This window comes from Pseudophryne corroboree, chromosome 8 (assembly GCF_028390025.1).
Source record: "Pseudophryne corroboree isolate aPseCor3 chromosome 8, aPseCor3.hap2, whole genome shotgun sequence".
Taxonomy (NCBI): Eukaryota; Metazoa; Chordata; class Amphibia; order Anura; family Myobatrachidae; genus Pseudophryne; species Pseudophryne corroboree.
The window spans coordinates 392,498,473-392,521,248 of record NC_086451.1 but is presented as its reverse complement, the minus strand read 5'-3'; the positions used below and the strand labels follow the sequence as shown (position 1 = coordinate 392,521,248).

Below are 22,776 nucleotides of genomic sequence, written 5' to 3'. Positions count from 1 at the left end.
ATAGCGCACCCTTCTCCACATTGCACATGTGCAGTTGGAAAAGCTGAGCTTGCACAGTATCTGCACGGTGTCCGTAGGTGGAAATAAAGTCATTACTGTACTTCTTACTGTTGTCTCAGAGATTTAAATGAATACATTTAAACCAAAAAAAAGAATGCTTATTGTGATACGTGACAACAAGGATTCTTAATATTTGGTGGTCGGTCACACATTATAAAAAATATGGGCTTAGGGCACTATTGAGAATGCAATGGGCACAAGTAGGTACCAATGAGCATGCACAGGTACCATCTTGCGAATGCATGCCCGGCTAATGCGATTGGATCACATTGGCTGCGAACAGGCTGATTGACAGGCAGATGTGTTCGCAGGGCGGTAACACGGCATTGCAGTGGTGGGATACTGAAAACAGGGGCCGGTCAGCGCCGTTTTCAGGGTGGCTGTGTGATGTCACACGCAGCTACGCCGAAGGAAAAGATGGAAGCTGCATGCCTGCCTTCACCTTCGGCCCCCAGCTATGCGATAGAAAGGAGCCCAGATTGCAGTGGCACAAAGGCACCTTTCTGTATGCATTTGAAACGAGGATTCAGATGCACAGTGATTGACAGGAAGTGACTGTTTGGAGGTGGTAACATGTCATGGCCGTTTAGGGGGTGTGTATGTGACATCAGCTGTGAGCTCCTGTATACAAAAACTTGGTACCTACATGGCACTACTGTCGCATCTAGTCTGCGTAGCCATAGACCTTCTCACAGAGCCGGATTAAGGGGGGGGTCCCGGGGATACGTACCCCCGGGCTCCACTTTCCAAAAGGGCCCCCTGCCACACCACAGATCGGCTCTCTCTTCCGATCCGATCTGTGGTGCTGTGCTCCCGTCCGCACTGCAGCGGCGGCCGTACAGACAGGACAGCTGAGCGACGGCTCAGCTGTCCAATAACGTATATGAGTGAAGTAGGCTGCCCCAAAGGCTGAGCGGCAGGCTGCTTCATTCATACATGATTGGAGAGCTGAGCCGTCGCTCAGCTGTCTGTGCGGTTGGCGGGGACGGGAGCGCAGGTCGATCGTTGGATGGTATGTGACGCCCGCCCCCCCCCCGCCCCGTCCTCCTCCTCTCTTGAATAGGGGCCCCACTGTCTTAAGTACCCCGGGCCCCCCATGGACTTAATCCGGCTCTGCCTTCTCAAGCAGTCGATGTGTAACATTCTTGCGTATAGGCTGTGTATGTGTGTGCAATTTGTGATTGAGTTGCGGTAGTTTTGGTGGATGACTATTTTTATTTGTGGGCGGCAGTTTCACTTGCTAATATTAGCAGCTCTGTAGCCTAGAAAATCACAATTGCAATTGCATTAGCGTACAACTCCGAATTAGGACCACCCCTTAATATTTTCTTTTTGACATTGAGGGAATACGTACCAGCCCCCAAGGATTACTCATGATCCCGAAGGTGTCCTGGAGGCAATGCATAAGGCTGTGAAAGTCTTTATCCTGATAATCGAACCGTTTCCCAAACAAGACAGAGCAAATGATGTTAGAAACAGAGCAGTGTAACTGATGTTTGGGATTTATTGGTGAACCTATGACATAAACAGATAGAAAAAAGTAATGAAAAACACTTTATATATACTATCTGTGACTTTTGTTGTGCTGAGCGCCAAAGTCTTTAATAGTGCACACTAGCAAACCAAGGGGGACATTTACTACGTAGTGATAAGAGTGGAGAAGTGAGCCAGTGGAGAAGTTGCCCATGACAACCAATCAGCACTGAAGTAACATCTATAATTTGCATACTATAAAATGATACAGAGCTGCTGATTGGTTGATGGGGCAACTTCTCCACTGGCTCGGTAAATGTCCCCCTATGTATGTAGTGTACAGAAAGACTATTCAGTTGGCATCTGTGAAATACTGCAAACTGGCCCTCAATATACAGCTGGTACTTTATTCATGTCATGGGTTGCAGTTGTTGGACATGTTTTTTCCATTTCTTCTCATGAACATATGTGGGTGGGGATACATCATGTGCATAATGTGAACTGAGGTCACTATTTGGCATAATATGTACTTAGGGGGACATGTACTAAGCAGTGATAAAAGTGGAGAAATGAGCCAGTGGAGAAGCAGCCCGTGGCAATCAATCAGCTGCTCTTTATACTGTTATAGTATGAAAATGATAAATGTTGCCATGGGCAAATTCTCCACTGGCTCACTTCTCCACTTGTATCACTGCTTAGTACATGTTCCCCTTAGTGCACAATGGGCCTAATTCAGACCTGATCGTAGATGTGCTAAATTTAGCACATCTACGACCAGTAACACTGACATGCGGGGGGATGCCCATGACAGGGCTAGCTCACCCAGCATGTCAGTCCCTGCCCCGTTGCACAAGTACAAAAGAATCGCATAGCGGGAATGCTTTTGTACTTCAGGAGTACTCCCAGCCAGCGCAATGTTGCATAACGTGAACTAGGAGCACAGTGTGACATAAATTGAACTGAGCTGTTCCTCCCCTACCCTCATATCCTCTCAGTTCTAACACCTCCTTCTACTTAATTTCTGCAACTACATAAACTTTCTGCTTGAAACCAAATTACTGCCGTTGAGCACTTCCAACACTGTGCTTTCACCTGTATTTCTGCAATCCTACTACTCTGTCTATCATACAACCACCACTCCTATTTCCATATTTATACAGGGTGAGTATCCCTTATCCAAAATGCTTGGGACCAGAGGTATTTTGGATATGGGATTTTTCCATATTTTGGAATAATTGCATACTATAATGAGATATCATGGTGATGGGACCTAAGTCTAAGCACAGAATGCATTTATGTTACATATACACCTTATACACACAGCCTGAAGGTCGTTTTAGCAAATATTTATATTAAATTTGTGCATTAAACAAAGTGTGTGTACATTCACACAATTCATTTATGTTTCATATACACAGTGGCGTAACTACTGCCCCCGCAGTCCTCGCGGTGGCTTGGGGGCGAGGGGCTGCGGGGGCGCCACTGACTTAGAACAGATTGACATGCGGACGAGCGTCCGCATGTCAATCTGCGGTCTCCTCTCCCTCCCTGCTGTGTTGGAGGGACACGGAACGCACATCGCGCGTCTCTCCTGTGTCCCTCCCTGGCTCTCCCCCGGCCGGTCTAAGGAAGTGCCGTTCGTGAGCTCTGATTGGCTCACGAACCGGCACTTCTTTTATTAGACCAGCCGGGGGGAGAGCCAGGAGGGACGCAGGAGAGACGCGCGATGCGCTCCGTGTCCCTCCAACACGGGGGGGGGGGGGGAGCAGGGAGCAGGCACTGTGGGCATATACCTGGCACTGTGGGCATATACCTGGCACTGGGGGCATATACCTGGCACTGTGGGGGGAAGATCTGGCACTTGGGGCATAAACCTGGCACTGTGGGGGGCAGATCTGGCACTGGGGGCATATACCTGGCACTGTGGGGGGCAGATCTGGCACTGGGGGCATATACCTGGCACTGTGGGGGGAAGATCTGGCACTTGGGGCATATACCTGGCACTGTGGGGGGCATATCTGGCACTGTGGGCATATACCTGGCACTGGGGGCATATACCTGGCACTGTGGGGGGAAGATCTGGCACTTGGGGCATATACCTGGCACTGTGGGGGGCAGATCTGGCACTGGGGGCATATACCTGGCACTGTGGGGGGCAGATCTGGCACTGGGGGCATATACCTGGCACTGTGGGGGGAAGATCTGGCACTTGGGGCATATACCTGGCACTGTGGGGGGCATATCTGGCACTGGGGGCATATACCTGGCACTGTGGGGGAATATCTGGCACTGGGGGCATATGTGGCACTAGGAGCATGGCCCTAGCAACAAGCACTACCCCCTAGCAACGAGCATGACACCCAGTGCATGAAACCCCTGGCAACGAGCATGACACCCTGAGCATGAAAACCTCTGGCACCGTGCATGGAACCAAGAGCATGAAACCCCTGGCAACGAGCAGGTAATTTAAAAGTAATTAGAAGCCTTACTGTAGAACTTAATGTGTAATGGGCATTACGGTGTGTGTCATAATGTATCAGGCATTACGGTGTGTTGTATACTATATCACGGGCATTGTGGTATGTGGTATAATGTCTCAGGATCATTGTGGTGTGTGTCATACTGTGTCACAGACATTGTATGTGCTATAATGTATCAGGGGCATTGCAGTGTGTAGCATAATGTATAACGGGCATTGCGATTCCTGTCATAATGTGTCACAGGCATTACGGTGTGTGGCATAATGTGTCTGGGGCATTACAGTGTGTGCATATTGTGTCATGTGCATTATCGTGTGTGGAATAATGTCTAAGGGCCATTGCAGTATGTGGAATAATGTATACTGGGCATTACTATAAGGAGGAAAAATGACAAATAATGTAAGGGGCATGAATCAGGATTATTTTTCTTTCCTGTGGTGGCCAACGTCTGGGCGTGCAGGTTGCAAAACTGTGGTATAAGGTAGTCTTTTCCTGCAATGCCACGCCCTCCACACAAAGCCACGCCCATTTCGACAAAGCCACACACCCTTTTTGCCGGCGCGCGCCGCAGGCGCGCGCATTTTTCTACCTTTGCTAGTGCCAATTACGGGGGGTATGGGGTAGTGATGAGCAGGTTCGGTTTCTCGGAAACCGAACCCCCCCGAACTTCACGCTTTTTACACGGGTCCGAGGCAGACTCGGATCTTCCCGCCTTGCTCGGCTAACCCGAGCGCGCCCGAACGTCATCATCCCGCTGTCGGATTCTCGCGAGGCTCGTATTCTATCGCGAGACTCGGATTCTATATAAGGAGCCGCGCGTCGCCGCCATTTTCACACGTGCATTGAGATTGATAGGGAGAGGACGTGGCTGGCGTCCTCTCCGTTTAGAGTAGACTAGAGAGTAGTAGAGAGTAGAGACACTTGATTTACTAATTTTGAGGAGCATATTAGGACGGAGTACTACTTGCTGATAGTGTGACCAGTGACCACCAGTTTAATTAATCCGTTCTCTGCCTGAAAAAAAACGATACACAGTGTGACACAGTCACATACCATATCTGTGCTCAGCCTCAGTGTGCCCTCAGTGTGCTGCATCATCTATGTAATACTGTATATCTGACTGTGCTGAGTGCTCACTGCTCACACAACTTAATTGTGGGGGAGACAGGAGTACATATTTTAACAGTGCACACTTTTGCTGCCAGAGTGCCACTGCCAGTGCCAGTGTGACTGACCAGTGACCACTGACCACCAGTATATTGTGATTGTCTGCCTGAAAAAGTTAAACACTCGTCGTGTGGTGTTTTTATTCTATAAACGCATTCTGCTGACAGTGTCCAGCAGGTCCGTCATTATATAATATATACCTGTCCGGCTGCAGTAGTGATATATATATATTTTTTATATCATTATCATCCAGTCTATATTAGCACTGCAGCAGACGCAGTACGGTAGTCCACGGCTGTAGCTACCTCTGTGTCGGCAGTCGCTCGTCCATCCATAATTGTATACCACCTACCCGTGGTGTTTTTTTTTTTCTATCTTCTTGATACTAGTAGCTTACTTTAGGAGTCTGCAGTGCTGAGCTGACAGTGTCCAGCAGGTCCGTCATTATATAATATATACCTGTCCGGCTGCAGTAGTGATATATATATATTTTTTTTATATCATTATCATCCAGTCTATATTAGCAGCAGACGCAGTACGGTAGTCCACGGCTGTAGCTACCTCTGTGTCGGCAGTCGCTCGTCCATCCATAATTGTATACCACCTACCCGTGGTGTTTTTTTTTTTCTATCTTCTTGATACTAGTAGCTTACTTTAGGAGTCTGCAGTGCTGAGCTGACAGTGTCCAGCAGGTCCGTCATTATATAATATATACCTGTCCAGCTGCAGTAGTGATATATATATATTTTATATCTCATTATCATCCAGTCTATATTAACAGCAGACGCAGTACGGTAGTCTACGGCTGTAGCTACCTCTGTGTCGGCAGTCGCCAGTCCATCCATAATTGTATACCACCTACCTGTGGTGTTTATTTTTTTTTCTATCTTCTTGATACTACTAGTAGCTTACTTTAGGAGTCTGCAGTGCTGAGCTGACAGTGTCCAGCAGGTCCGTCATTATATCATATATACCTGTCCTGCTGCAGTAGTGATATATATATATATATATTTTATATCATTATCATCCAGTCTATATTAGCAGCAGACGCAGTACGGTAGTCCACGGCTGTAGCTACCTCTGTGTCGGCAGTCGCTTGTCCATCCATAATTGTATACCACCTACCTGTGGTGTTTTTTTTTTCTATCTTCTTGATACTAGTAGCTTGCTTTTAGGAGTCTGCAGTGCTGAGCTGACAGTGTCCAGCAGGTCCGTCATTATATAATATATACCTGTCCGGCTGCAGTAGTGATATATATATATTTTATATCTCATTATCATCCAGTCTATATTAGCAGCAGACGCAGTACGGTAGTCCACGGCTGTAGCTACCTCTGTGTCGGCAGTCGCTAGTCCATCCATAATTGTATACCACCTACCTGTGGTGTTTTTTTTTTTCTATCTTCTTGATACTACTAGTAGCTTACTTTAGGAGTCTGCAGTGCTGAGCTGACAGTGTCCAGCAGGTCCGTCATTATATAATATATACCTGTCCGGCTGCAGTAGTGATATATATATATATTTTTTATATCATTATCATCCAGTCTATATTAGCAGCAGACGCAGTACGGTAGTCCACGGCTGTAGCTACCTCTGTGTCGGCAGTCGCTCGTCCATCCATAATTGTATACCACCTACCCGTGGTGTTTTTTTTTTCTTTCTATCTTCTTGATACTAGTAGCTTGCTTTAGGAGTCTGCAGTGCTGAGCTGACAGTGTCCAGCAGGTCCGTCATTATATAATATATGCCTGTCCGGCTGCAGTAGTGATATATATATATTTTTTATATCATTATCATCCAGTCTATATTAGCAGCAGACGCAGTACGGTAGTCCACGGCTGTAGCTACCTCTGTGTCGGCAGTCGCTCGTCCATCCATAATTGTATACCACCTACCCGTGGTGTTTTTTTTTTTTTTCTATCTTCTTGATACTAGTAGCTTACTTTAGGAGTCTGCAGTGCTGAGCTGACAGTGTCCAGCAGGTCCGTCATTATATAATATATACCTGTCCGGCTGCAGTAGTGATATATATATATATTTTTTATATCATTATCATCCAATCTATATTAGCAGCAGACGCAGTACGGTAGTCCACGGCTGTAGCTACCTCTGTGTCGGCAGTCGCTCGTCAATCCATAAGTATACTAGTATCCATCCATCTCCATTGTTTACCTGGGGTGCCTTTTAGTTGTGCCTATTAAAATATGGAGAACAAAAATGTTGAGGTTCCAAAAATAGGGAAAGATCAAGATCGACTTCCACCTCGTGCTGAAGCTGCTGCCACTAGTCATGGCCGAGACGATGAAATGCCAGCAACGTCGTCTGCCAAGGCCGATGCCCAATGTCATAGTATAGAGCATGTAAAATCCAAAACACCAAATATCAGTAAAAAAAGGACTCAAAAATCTAAAATAAAATTGTCGGAGGAGAAGCGTAAACTTGCCAATATGCCATTTACCACACGGAGTGGCAAGGAACGGCTGAGGCCCTGGCCTATGTTCATGGCTAGTGGTTCAGCTTCACATGAGGATGGAAGCACTCAGCCTCTCGCTAGAAAAATGAAAAGACTCAAGCTGGCAAAAGCACAGCAAAGAACTGTGCGTTCTTCGAAATCACAAATCCACAAGGAGAGTCCAATTGTGTCGTTTGCGATGCCTGACCTTCCCAACACTGGACGTGAAGAGCATGCGCCTTCCACCATTTGCACGCCCCCTGCAAGTGCTTGAAGGAGCACCCGCAGTCCAGTTCCTGATAGTCAGATTGAAGATGTCAGTGTTGAAGTACACCAGGATGAGGAGGATATGGGTGTTGCTGGCGCTGGGGAGGAAATTGACCAGGAGGATTCTGATGGTGAGGTGGTTTGTTTAAGTCAGGCACCCGGGAAGACACCTGTTGTCCGTGGGAGGAATAGGTCCATTGACATGCCTGGTGAAAATACCAAAAAAATCAGCTCTTCGGTGTGGAAGTATTTCAACAGAAATGCGGACAACATTTGTCAAGCCGTGTGTTGCCTTTGTCAAGCTGTAATAAGTAGGGGTAAGGACGTTAACCACCTCGGAACATCCTCCCTTATACGTCACCTGCAGCGCAATCATCATAAGTCAGTGACAAGTTCAAAAACTTTGGGTGACAGCGGAAGCAGTCCACTGACCAGTAAATCCCTTCCTCTTGTAACCAAGCTCACGCAAACCACCCCACCAACTCCCTCAGTGTCAATTTCCTCCTTCCCCAGGAATGCCAATAGTCCTGCAGGCCATGTCACTGGCAATTCTGACGAGTCCTCTCCTGCCTGGGATTCCTCCGATGCATCCTTGCGTGTAACGCCTACTGCTGCTGGCGCTGCTGTTGTTGCTGCTGGGAGTCGATGGTCATCCCAGAGGGGAAGTCGTACTCGTAAGACCACTTTTACTACTTCCACCAAGCAATTGACTGTCCAACAGTCCTTTGCGAGGAAGATGAAATATCACAGCAGTCATCCTGCTGCAAAGCGGATAACTGAGGCCTTGGCATCCTGGGCGGTGAGAAACGTGGTTCCGGTATCCATCATTACTGCAGAGGCAACTAGAGACTTGTTGGAGGTACTGTGTCCCCGGTACCAAATACCATCTAGGTTCCATTTCTCTAGGCAGGCGATACCGAAAATGTACACAGACCTCAGAAAAAGACTCACCAGTGTCCTAAAAAATGCAGTTGTACCCAATGTCCACTTAACCACGGACATGTGGACAAGTGGAGCAGGGAAGGCTCAGGACTATATGACTGTGACAGCCCACTGGGTAGATGTATGGACTCCCGCCGCAAGAACAGCAGCGGCGGCACCAGTAGCAGCATCTCGCAAACGCCAACTCTTTCCTAGGCAGGCTACGCTTTGTATCACCGCTTTCCAGAATACGCACACAGCTAAAAGCCTCTTACGGCAACTGAGGAAGATCATCGCAGAATGGCTTACCCCAATTGGACTCTCCTGTGGATTTGTGGCATCGGACAACGCCAGCAATATTGTGTGTGCATTAAATATGGGCAAATTCCAGCACGTCCCATGTTTTGCACATACCTTGAATTTGGTGGTGCAGAATTATTTAAAAAACGAGAGGGGCGTGCAAGAGATGCTGTCGGTGGCCAGAAGAATTGCGGGACACTTTCGGCGTACAGGCACCACGTACAGAAGACTGGAGCACCACCAAAAACGCCTGAACCTGCCCTGCCATCATCTGAAGCAAGAAGTGGTAACGAGGTGGAATTCAACCCTCTATATGCTTCAGAGGTTGGAGGAGCAGCAAAAGGCCATTCAAGCCTATACAACTGAGCACGATATAGGAGGTGGAATGCACCTGTCTCAAGCGCAGTGGAGAATGATTTCAACGTTGTGCAAGGTTCTGCAACCTTTTGAACTTGCCACACGTGAAGTCAGTTCAGACACTGCCAGCCTGAGTCAGGTCATTCCCCTCATCAGGCTTTTGCAGAAGAAGCTGGAGACATTGAAGGAGGAGCTAACACAGAGCGATTCCGCTAGGCATGTGGGACTTGTGGATGGAGATCTTAATTCGCTTAACAAGGATTCACGGGTGGTCAATCTGTTGAAATCAGAGGACTACATTTTGGCCACCGTGCTCGATCCTAGATTTAAAACCTACCTTGGATCTCTCTTTCCGGCAGACACAAGTCTGCTGGGGTTCAAAGAACTGCTGGTGACAAAATTGTCAAGTCAAGCGGAACGCGACCTGTCAACATCTCCTCCTTCACATTCTCCCGCAACTGGGGGTGCGAGGAAAAGGCTCAGAATTCCGAGCCCACCCGCTGGCGGTGATGCAGGGCAGTCTGGAGCGACTGCTGATGCTGACATCTGGTCCGGACTGAAGGACCTGCCAACGATTACGGACATGTCGTCTACTGTCACTGCATATGATTCTCTCCCCATTGAAAGAATGGTGGAGGATTATATGAGTGACCGCATCCAAGTAGGCACGTCAGACAGTCCGTACTTATACTGGCAGGAAAAAGAGGCAATTTGGAGGCCCTTGCACAAACTGGCTTTATTCTACCTAAGTTGCCCTCCCACAAGTGTGTACTCCGAAAGAGTGTTTAGTGCCGCCGCTCACCTTGTCAGCAATCGGCGTACGAGGTTACATCCAGAAAATGTGGAGAAGATGATGTTCATTAAAATGAATTATAATCAATTCCTCCGTGGAGACATTGACCAGCAGCAATTGCCTCCACAAAGTACACAGGGAGCTGAGATGGTGGATTCCAGTGGGGACGAATTGATAATCTGTGAGGAGGGGGATGTACACGGTGATATATCGGAGGATGATGATGAGGTGGACATCTTGCCTCTGTAGAGCCAGTTTGTGCAAGGAGAGATTAATTGCTTCTTTTTTGGTGGGGGTCCAAACCAACCCGTCATTTCAGTCACAGTCGTGTGGCAGACCCTGTCACTGAAATGATGGGTTGGTTAAAGTGTGCATGTCCTGTTTATACAACATAAGGGTGGGTGGGAGGGCCCAAGGACAATTCCATCTTGCACCTCTTTTTTCTTTCATTTTTCTTTTCGTCATGTGCTGTTTGGGGGGTGTTTTTTGGAAGGGCCATCCTGCGTGACACTGCAGTGCCACTCCTAGATGGGCCAGGTGTTTGTGTCGGCCACTAGGGTCGCTTAGCTTACTCACACAGCTACCTCATTGCGCCTCATTTTTTCTTTGCGTCATGTGCTGTTTGGGGAGTGTTTTTTGGAAGGGCCATCCTGCGTGACACTGCAGTGCCACTCCTAGATGGGCCAGGTGTTTGTGTCGGCCACTAGGGTCGCTTAGCTTACTCACACAGCTACCTCATTGCGCCTCTTTTTTTCTTTGCGTCATGTGCTGTTTGGGGAGTGTTTTTTGGAAGGGCCATCCTGCGTGACACTGCAGTGCCACTCCTAGATGGGCCAGGTGTTTGTGTCGGCCACTAGGGTCGCTTAGCTTACTCACACAGCTACCTCATTGCGCCTCTATTTTTCTTTGCGTCATGTGCTGTTTGGGGAGTGTTTTTTGGAAGGGCCATCCTGCGTGACACTGCAGTGCCACTCCTAGATGGGCCAGGTGTTTGTGTCGGCCACTTGGGTCGCTTAGCTTAGCCATCCAGCGACCTCGGTGCAAATTTTAGGACTAAAAATAATATTGTGAGGTGTGAGGTGTTCAGAATAGACTGAAAATGAGTGGAAATTATGGTTATTGAGGTTAATAATACTTTGGGATCAAAATGACCCCCAAATTCTATTATGTAAGCTATTTTTTAGGGTTTTTTGAAAAAAACACCCGAATCCAAAACACACCCGAATCTGACAAAAAAAATTCGGTGAGGTTTTGCCAAAACGCGTTCGAACCCAAAACACGGCCGCGGAACCGAACCCAAAACCAAAACACAAAACCCGAAAAATTTCCGGTGCTCATCACTAGTATGGGGGGGGGGTAGGGGCGCCGAAGGATTTTTTGGCTTGGGGGAGAAAAATTTCTAGTTACGCCACTGCATATACACCTTATACACACAGCCTGAAGGTCATTTAATACAATATTTTTAATAACTTTGTGTATTAAACAAAGTTTGTGTACATTGAGCCATCAGAAAACAAAGGTTTCACTATCTCACTCTAACTCAAAAAATTCCGTATTTCGGTATATTCCGTATTTCTGAATCTTTGGATATGGGATACTCAACCTGTACTTCCTACTAGCTGTTCTACCCGTTCTTCGCATGAGTGTTTCCAATTTTCATGGTTGTAAATATAAATGAGTGTTATAAATTTGGTAAATCTATAGAGATGTATATTTGAGATGTCTTAATGTAAGTAAATATTAATCCACGGTTCTTAGCGTTACCCAAGAAGCACCTGTAGCAGATATGGGAAATAGTGACAGGACCATTTTTGTAGTTTAGTAAATTCTACACATTGGAGGTGCAATCCAAATTTTGATCTGATTGTCCATTTGGGAGTTATTGTTCACGCAACACAAGCCATGCAACGGTAATGATGTTATTAAGTAAACTCCCTGTTCATCGCCTTAGGGAAGGTTTATTACATTTCTCATTACATATTTTTCCTAATTCCCACCTGAAGAATACATATGTTAAATTTCAACTTCCTAACATATCGGGAAGTAAGAGAATTAGTAATAAGTCAAAGAGTGAGTGAGAGATACGGTAAAAAGTGATAGGACCATTTTTGTAGTTTATGAAATTCTACACACTGGAGGTGCAACCCAAAATTTCATTTGATTGTCAATTTGGGCATTATCGTTCACGCAATGCAAACCATGCATCGGTAATGATGTCATTATGTCAACCCCCTTTTCATCCCCTTAGGGGAGGTTTATTAAAATTCTAATTATGTAGTTTTCATATTTCCTACCTGAAGAATACATATGTTAGATTTCAGCTTCCTAACATATCGGGAACAGAGAATCAGTGAGTGAGTGAGTGAGTGAGTGAGTGAGTGAGTGAGTGAGTGAATGAGTGAGTGAGTGATCTATATATAGATTTACATCATCCACACTACAGTATGTCCAGCATGTCGCTAATGCCTGCCAACACTCCTTGTCCACCCCATCCTTTGTTCTGTCCCCTGCTCCCACCTCTATCCATCTCTCCTAGTCTTCTACATCTCCTCCTCTTTATCCCAATCACCCCACTGCTTCCTTTCCACTCCTCCCCTGTCACTCCATTGTCATTCTCCTCTGTCCTGCCTTGGGCCTACTCCTCCACCACTCAACCCTGCTCCGTCCCTCCTCTCTCTCTGGCACCTCACCTCCCTCAATACCACACTTTACTCCCTCCCTGCTCAAATCCTGCTGCTTCCCTTCCTAGCTTAGGAGCCAGCACTATCACTACACCCTCTGTATCCCTGCCTTCTAAATTCATCTCACCTCATCACTACAGCAACCCTGATAATCTGATTCACATCACCCCCACAGACTCTCTTTCTCTCTCTCTCTCTCTCTCTCTCCTGTGCCCTCTGGAATGCTAAATCTGTCAGTTAACAAACTGGTCCCAATCTCCATGACCTTTTGATCTCCAATTTCCTGCACCTCCAAGCCATCACTGAAGCCTTGATTACCCCCTCTGACACAGTTTCTCCTGCTGATTACCCCCTCTGACACAGTTTCTCCTGCTGATTGATTACCCCCTCTGACACAGTTTCTCCTGCTGCTCTCTCTGTGGTATGCGGTCAGCATACTGATGGACGGGATCCTGTCTCTCACAATACTGACATCGGGATCGCGCCGCCAGGGGCACCATACCGCCTCCAGAATACCGGTGAGTAGGTGATTCCCCCTCTGTGGGTGTCCACGACACCCATAGATGGAGCTCGCCACCGAGCCAGCAAGGATCTTCGTTGCAACCCCCCTTCCGGCATTTTAATAACCGGGATCCTGACATCGGTATAATGACTGCCGGAATTCCGGTCACTGGGATCACATACTGATCCCCTCTCTGCATCTAGAACTCACATTCTCACATACCCACCATGGTGGTGGTGTTGTGGTCCTACTACTCTCTAGCTACTCATAAATACTCATTCTTCCAGAACCCTTTCTTACATTCTCTGTACTTGAGGTCTATGTTATACACCTCTTCCAACTTGTTCACTTTCATGTAGCTGTCATTTTCCACCCCACTGGCATTACCTCCAAATTCCATGACAACTTTGCTTCTTGGCTTCTTACTTCCAATACTCAGACATTCCCTCCATTATCTTAGGTGATTTCAACATCCCTATCAACGCCCCCACAAAATAACCTCCCTCTAAACTCCTTAACTTCACATCGTTATTTGGTCAATCACAGTGGACCTCCTCTCTATCCCATGTGAATGGGAACTCGCTTGATTTAGTATTCATTAACCGCTGTGATATTTAAGATTTCTCCAACTGCCTGTTTCCCGTCTCGATCGTCATCTGCCCTCTTTTAACTTAGCTTTCTCTGCTTCTCCATCTCTACCTCCTAAGGCTACCATCACTAGGCGTGACATTGAGGCTATCGACACTACTTCCCTTTCCTCCCTGTTTGACTCACTACTTTTTCCTATTCTCTCTCTCCTGCCCTGAACAAGCTACTTCCCTATACAATGCATCCCTTACTTCTGCTCTTGACTGTCACCTCGCTGCTCATTATTCACCCTCATAAATCGACACAGTAGCCCTGGCACTCCAAATGCACCAGAAATCTGCAAAAACATACCTTCTGAGGAAACTGCTACAAGGTGACAGCAGAGAAATGTGTCAAGGACCACTCCTGTGGAGCCGAACAGAGCTTATCCTGTGCCCGCTAACATCACCAGCCAGCAGCCGCACTCTCCTCCTCTCATGTCTGCATCGAGAGCCACGCTATCAGTTCACCATCGGAATCATGGTCAGCTACAGCGCAGTCTCGGTTGAAGGCCATGGACAGTGATTTTTTTCAAACCAACTTATACCTACCTCACGTGCTTTGCCTCACCTAGTGCATACCATCTATCACCACTGTCCTGCTCAATTGGGAGTTTGCTGCTAGAGAACCCCAGCAGCGGTGAGCATACATAAGGAATCTTGTGATGGAAGACTTGCTGCAATATTAAATGGCTGTTACTTTGTGAAACTATATACAGTATCTAACTCCAGCGGATTATATACATTTATGGGACCTTGATTATTCCACAGTTGAACTAATTCCGCATATAAAGAACTGTGTCCAACTCTCTATAGGAGGTGTCAAGCAAATTACTTTTAATTGTGTATTTGTATGTTTTTTTATTATATATGTAGAGTAAATATATTATTGTCTTTTCAATTGTATCTGCTCTCCCATTCTTTTCTCTATCTGCAAAAATGCTCACGTACCAATGAGCAACAGTGGAGGAAATCACGCTCTAAGGCAGATTTCCTCCATTACAAATTTATGCTCTCATCCTACTATGATGCCCTTTCCCTCTCTAAACAATCATACTTCCAGAACCTCATCTCCTCCCAGTCCTCAAACCCATGGCACCTCTTTGCCACTGTCAACTCGCTCCTCTGACCATCCCCACCTCAACTCCATTATTCATTTTCTGCTCTGGACTTTGCAACCTACTTTACATCCAAAATTGACTCCATACAACAGGACATCACATCCCACCAGACCCTGAACAACAACCCTCTTCTATTCCCTGAATCCACCCTCCTTCCCTCCTACCAATTCTGACATCTTTCTTACCCGTATCTGATAAGGAAGTCGTGGCATTAATCGACCACCTTCCACCTCCTCACTTGACCCTATCCAATCCCACCTCCTCCACTACCTCTCTACTTCGGCATGTTCCCATCTTACCCATTTCCTAAATCTCATCAGTCACTGTCCCCTCTGCCTTCAAGCATGCTCTTGTCTCCCCTTAATCTTAAAAAGACCTAACCTTGATCAAACCACTCTCTCCAACTACCGACCCATCTCTCACATCTCTTTTGCTGCCAAACTCCTTAGGTGTATCGTCTATAACCGCATCACTGGCTTTCTTACCCCAACTCACTGCTTGATCCTGTCCAGTCTGGTTTCCATCATCTGCACTCCAGAGAAACTGCCCTCACGAAAGTCTGCAATGACTCCTTGCTCCTTGCTGTATCCAAGGGCCACTACTCTCTGCTTATTTTCCTTAACCTCTCTGCTGCAGTTCACACTGTGGGCCACCCTCTCCTCCTGCAAATCCTTTACTCCCTTGGTCTGCGTGAAACTGCCCACTCCTGGCTATCCTCCTACCTTTCTGACAGTTCTTTCTCTGTCTCCTCTCATGACTCCACCTCCCCCCACTTTCTTTACCAGTAGGTGTCCCTTAAGGTTATGATCTTGGGCCTCTCTTTTTCTCTCTCTACACATCCTGTTTAGGTGAGCTAATGAGCTCTTTTAACTTACAATTTCATCTCTACACTGATGAAACCCAAATCTAGCTTTCCTCCACGGACATCTCCCCCACTCTTCTCATGGGTTGGGGCTGGGAGACCGCCTCCAACTGTTTCTCTGTTATCTCCTCCTGGATGTCCCAGCGCTTTCTTAAACTTAACATGTCGAAGACTGAGCTGATCATCTTCCCTCCATCCCGCATAACCTCACCCCCCACAATTTCATGATCTATTAATGGCACTACTATCTGTTGGCAGAGTGTTTCAATGTTGGATGTTAATCCACACGACAGCATTTAACCAGGATGTTTGGTTTATTCAGATAACAGAGATAACAGCTGTAGTATAAAGAAGATGTTCTGCAGTAACAGGAACTCACAGTATACATGTGAAGCAGTAAAGCAGTAGCACAGCATCTCAGTGCACACAGGATGCGGCTGCATACACACAGGGTGCGGCTGCAGAGTACCCAAGGTTGCACACTCAGGACAACAGAAGCTGCATGTCGGTGCAGTTTGTCTCTCCCAGGAAGAACTCTCTCAGACTGTGCACTAAGCACCTCCTCCTTCACTGAACTAACACTAGGTGGGAAAACACTAGAGCGGGGAAGCAGCCTCTAGTGCTGGAAAATGAGACAGACAGCAGAGTGATCCACTGTCTAACACTATCTCCTCTAGCCCCCAAGTACGCTATCTTGGAGTAATCCTTGACTAAACCCTCTCATTCAAACCACATATTCAGTACCTCCCACAAACCTGCCGTTTCCATCTCAAAAACATTTCCTGGATCAGACCCATTCTCACCCAGGATGCACATTCATTCACTTACTGGTCATCTTCAGATTGGACTACTGTAATATCCTCCTTTCTGGCCTCCCTGACATACATCTCTCTCCACTCCAATCTATCCTCAATGCTGCTGCCCATCTCATCTTCCTCACCAAACTTACTACATCCTCCTCCCCTCTCTTACAAGCCCTTCACTGGCTCCCCTTCCCATTCAGAATCCAATTCAAACTTCTCTCATTCACCTTCAAATCCCTCACCCACCCTTCTCCCTCTTACATCTCTAATCTCATCTCTCTTTACACTCCCACCCATCCTCTTTGCTCTGCTAATGCACGCTGCCTCTCCTGTCAATTGATTACCTCCTCCCACTCCTACCTACAAGAGTTTGCACGTGCTGCTCCCTTTCTCTGGAATTCTATACATCTCCCCATACGACTCTCCACCTCTCTACAAAACTTCAAAAGGGCTAGAAAGACGTACTTCTCCACCAAACCCAGCCAACTGTCCACCTAACCTTCTTGTCCATGCTCATGGTTTACCCCTGTTGTGTCACCCCGGCCTGTAAGCTCTTCACCTTTTAGATTGTAAGCTTGCATGAGCAGGGCCTTCTCCCCTCTTGTGCCTTTCCTTCTATTACTTACACTATCTTATACACAATACTCCCTTTGATGGCACCTAACCCTTGGTTTACTGTATATACCTTGTAATCAGAGCCGAATTAACGGCGGAGCGGAAGGGGCGGACGTTCCGGGGCCCCCACACAAGCTCCCACACACTGTCCTCACACCTGTAAAAAAAACATTGGAGTAGGAGTACAGCATTTACCTGTCTCCTCTCTGTCCTCCTCGGCAGCTGAGACGTTCCATTACAGCTGTGGCCACCGAGGAGCTTCACTCAGTGTCGTGTGAAGTTTCGCGAGATTTGACATTATCTCGCAAGACTTCACACTGCTGTGAGTGGTATCCTTGCTGGCGCCAGCTGTGGGCACAGCCATGACAGTCTGAGTCAGGTGATTGCCCAAGTTCCAACAGAAGACCAGTCTGCAGTTACAAGATGCCCACAGCCAATCCCTGATCACCCAGGGGTATGAAGAGGCTTGCTTTTGAGACAGAAGGCGCCAGTGCATTATTGGCCCTCATTCCGAGTTGATCACTCGCTAGCTGCTTTTAGCAGCAGTGCAAACGCTAAGCCGCCGCCCTCTGGGAGTATATCTTAGCTTAGCAGAAGTGCGACCGAAAGGATCGCAGGACGGCGGCAAAAATTTTTCATGCAGTTCTGAGTAGACCTACTCCTACCTTGTGATCACTTCAGTCTGTTTAGTTCCTGTTTTGACATCACAAACACGCCCTGCGTTTCGGCAAGTAACTCCCCCGCTTCCACAGGCATGCCTGCGTTTTTATCTTACACGCCTGCGTTTTTCAGCACACTCCTGGAAAACGGTCAGTTACCTCCCAGAAACGCCCCATTCCTGTCAATCACTCACTGATCAGCAGTGCGACTAAAAAGCGTCGCTAGACCTTGTGTGAAACTGCATCGGCTTTTGTGAAAGTTCTTTGCGCGTGCGCAGGGTGCACCATACGCATGCACAGAAGTGGCGATTTTTTTGCCTGATCGCTGCGCTGCATACAACAGCAGCTAGCGATCAACTCGGAATGACCCCCATTGTCCATAGCCTTGCTAAGACTTCTCCAGTGAGCTCCTGCAAATTATCTTGTTCATAGACTCTCAGTGCTAATCACTACTGGCTCCTGCAATCCGTTGCTATCTCAGTGACTCCTGCAACCCAGTTCCATCCCACTGTCTCCTGCATTCTGGTTCAATCCTGGTGTCTCCTCCAATCCCATTCATCCTGGTGTCTCCTGCAATTTTGTTCCATCCTGGTGTCTCCTGCAATCCCATTCATCCTGGTGTCTTCTGCAATCCATTCATCCTGGTGTCTCCTGCAATCTGGTTCCATCCTGGTGTCACCAATATTACAGTTCAATCATGGTGTTCAGCTACCAGCTGTCCAATTACCAGCTGCCCAATTTCCATCTATCTCAGTTCAATCCTGATGCCGAGCAACCAGCTATCCCAGTTCATCCATACTGTGTCCAGCACTTCTAAGATTGTCACGTCTGTGCACCTGGTAGCAGTTCTAGTTTCCTTATGTTAACACTAATACTGCTCTGATGTATAAGGAAGAACTACATTAGATCTTCCAGCTTCCACCAAATCCACTCCTGTCAAAACCCTTAGACCGGTTCCACAGACAAACACATCCGCGACAATAAGTTTTTGTCTAGTGATCATGTTTTCTGGTTCATCACAAGTACCAATAAGTATTTATTTTCTCTTTTAAAAAAAGAAGATCTAAAATCACATTTGGCCAGATTCTGACTTGGACACAGACACAGCCGTGCGCATGCACAGGTCCCATTCTGCTCGTGCTTGGCCCGGAACATTTGATTGCCTGCACTAATGTGAACACCTCTGCCTGATTGATAGGCAGAGGCATTTGCAGGGTTGCTGGGGGCCGCAACGCTGCATTGCGGGTGTGTGGAGGCAAAAATGGAGGCATGTCCAGGCCATTTTCGTTGCAGCCGCGTGACATCACATGCGGCCGCTGACACAGTAAGATGGCTGTGCTGTGCAACTGCAACTGATGCTGAATAAGGTCCAAGGCCTCCTATGTGAGCAGTTGAGTGTCTCTATACACAATCTTTTTCAGTAACATGCCTGTGACACCCATAAGACACAACATCTCTGTGCGTTTCTTTAGACACCCATCCTGTTACTTTCCAGTCACTGCCCAGGAATGCCCCATACATTTCTACTATCATGTGTCTAAATTTATATTGTGAATGTGTATGAACAAGGGTCTGATTCATAGATGAACGCAAGTCATAGCAGCTGCATCTTTGGATGATGCCAAGTGCCAGCCCATCCTTACCAATCAAACTTGAATGGGGGTCAACTGCCAGCCCATCACCAACAACTGCCAGCCCATCTGGACCATCAGTGCTGCTGACCCCAGTAGGGTGATATCAGCTTAACTCATGCATTGGTGTGGAGAGTACCTCAGGACACAAATTGATAGATGCTACAACAACCATTTTTTCCCACTAACTAAGGCTCCTTTAAAAAACTGCAGATGCCACTGTACAAGCATCCTAATCAAACCAAACACCTCTATCCAAATCCTAAATAAACAACAACGTGCCACCATCATTCATTTGCACACCATCAGGCCTATAATGATGTGCATCTCTAAACCTGATCAACAGATTATGGACGGCAATGCCTCCAAAACACACAACTGGGTTACCCACCACTACATTCACTCTCTTCCTCGCTAACTTAATGGCCACGTTCTTTCTCTCTTGCTGGGGACTGATGGTGGACAATAAAATCCAACAAAAGGGCCTCCACTCCACCAAGCTCTCCAAGTACCTTTCTGTTTCAGGGTTGCCCCTTTTATAGAAATCAAAATATGATGGAAGTCACCAAAAAATACTTTTTCACGCTTGCTTTGAAAAGAAGGACCAGTATGGTCCAATCTCGTTGTCACAATCATGTCTATTTAGCTTTGTGATGTAGCTCTGTCATCTGCCCTGCAGTCTTCCTGAATGTCCTGAGAGGTCTCATCTGCATACAAGCTGCAGCATGTGTCTGTAGCTGCTGACTGATTGTGCACATGTAAGTACTCTGTCTGTGGAGCCTGCAGACTCCTGATTACAGCACAGTTTGTATCCAGCTGGAACTGCTAGACCTGAACTGCAGAGTTCATGTGAATGTATTGTTTCCATTCCCTTTTGCAGAAACTGTAGCACCCTTTGCATGTTCTCAGAATGCAGAATGCTAGCGTTCCCTTCAAAACCAGCCCTGGGAGCAGCCATGACAGTATAGATCAGCTGACCGGTCAGGATCCAATCAGGAGTCAGTCAGCAGTCAGATGACTCCTCTGACCAATTCCAGAGCCTCCAGGGGTATAAAGATCCTTCAGAGGCACTTCCTGGTTGTCAGTACTTTGTTGGCTCCAAAGCCGAAGTAAGCTACTTTGTATTTTCCAGAAACAGAATAGGGGTGGAGTCTGCGCTCATATATCAGTACATAACCATACTGTAAAATATCAAGACAATTTAAAAAAAAAAAAAAAATTAATGCCTACATACAATAAAGAGTATAAAATGTTATGAATTCATACACAGTGGTAAAAAATGGATATTACCATGGATATTCGGTCAGGACTTAGAATAGAACTAAAATGATGGAGTCCGTTCCAATAGTGCCCCTGTAGAATTAATGGGTGGTCTTCAGTTTGCCGGCTGTTGGGATCCCGGCGCACAGTATACCGGCCCCAGAATCCCGACAGCCGGCATACCGACACTTTTTCTCCCTCTTGAGGGTCCACGACCCCCCTGGAGGGAGAATAAATAGCATGGCGTGCGTAGTGCGCCACTGTGCCCGTGTAGCGTGCCACTGTGCCCGCGAAGCGTGCCACCGTGCCCGCGTAGCATGCCATCGTGCCCGCGTAGTGTGCCACCATGCCGACAGTGTGGCAAGCACAGCGAGCCTGCAAGGGGCTCATTTGCGCTCGCCACGCTGTCAGTATGCCGGCGGTCGGGATCCCGGTGCTGGTATGCTAGCCGCCGGGAGCCCGGCCGCCGGCATACCATACTACAACCGAATTAATAGTCCAGTGCAACAAGAGTCTCTTTGCAGAGTTGATCCATTTAGAGGGGCATGCAATATACCGTTAGAGGAATGATGGTTTAGCAATGTCCTTTGGTGAATGAGTCCCTCATGCAATACGGTAATAGGCCGAGAAGTCTCTGGATCTCTTGTAATTCAAAGGTGGTATTTTGGGGCTGGTTCGGTTCCAATACAGTAAGGTGTCCTGATAACAACTAACACGTTTTGCTGCGTATAGCCTGCAGCTTTTTCAAAGGTGTGTTCAGATGTACATACGAAAAAAACAGAACGCAAACAGATCCTTGTATAATACAGTATGGTAATAAGGGTACTTCACACCATAAAAACCAAGATTAAAAGTAGATTACGGGGGAATCCCCCTTTTTAACCACTCACAATAGTGCATAGAATGCTGGCACATCATAAAATATCCCCAGTGAAGTTCACTGTCACCAAGTCAAATAAAGGAGTTTCGGGGTTGCCCCCTTTATTGAACTCACAATATGATGGTCTAAAACAGGCTTATCGGGTGGGTCTTTCTCCTGCACTCCTTTCCAACCATACACATTCCCTCCACAGGAGTGTGTGGATGCATATATCAGAAGAGATGTTTGATATTAAAAAATAGTATTTTATTCACATACAAACATCAGATCAAAAAAAGAACTGGTGTATTCATACCCAGAGTCCACAGAGGTTTCAAGATGCTAACTGACAAATAAACGGGGCCCCGTTAGTCAGACCTCCTCTGGTCTCTTCCGAATCACCACACAAATCCTGGCACAGGCTTCCCCACACTTTATTGCATACTTATCCTTAACAGAATGTCTCCCCCACAGCAAAAATAAATAAATAAATGAATGTAAGAGCCTTACTAAAGTCTTGAATGAATTAGTAACCTTTTCTGTCAATCAAATAAAGTTTACATTTGTTGCATGATATTAGTTTACTACTGACATAGAATGTCTGATTCTGCATAAAAACTAATGAAATGGTACTGTATGCAAAGAAGTGCATCACTCATGAAATAATGGGTAATTGATGCAATCTGACAGACTTTGAACATGGAGTGATTGTTGACGCTCGCAGCAATGGTATGAGTATTTAGAATACAGCTGCACTGGTGACTTGGTCGAGAGAAGTAGTTGTTATACTGTACATAGAGTGGACCAGCAGACTGGGTGTGAGCGCAAGGCCTGTGGTGGTAAATTAGGACATTTTGTTGTCCCACTCTTGGGCGCTTTACAGAGTG

At 46.8% G+C, this 22,776-nt stretch overlaps 1 protein-coding gene across 1 annotated transcript in view; it reads right to left on the bottom strand.

Moving 5' to 3' along the window:
• The window catches only part of LOC134949244 (cytochrome P450 2F2-like), a 101,979-nt gene that overhangs the window by 56,367 nt on the left and 22,836 nt on the right, over window positions 1–22,776 (bottom strand). Inside the window, exon 4 of the mRNA XM_063937720.1 lies at window positions 1,415–1,575. Coding sequence (XP_063793790.1) covers window positions 1,415–1,575 — 161 coding nt within the window. The remainder of the gene's footprint in view (window positions 1–1,414; window positions 1,576–22,776) is intronic.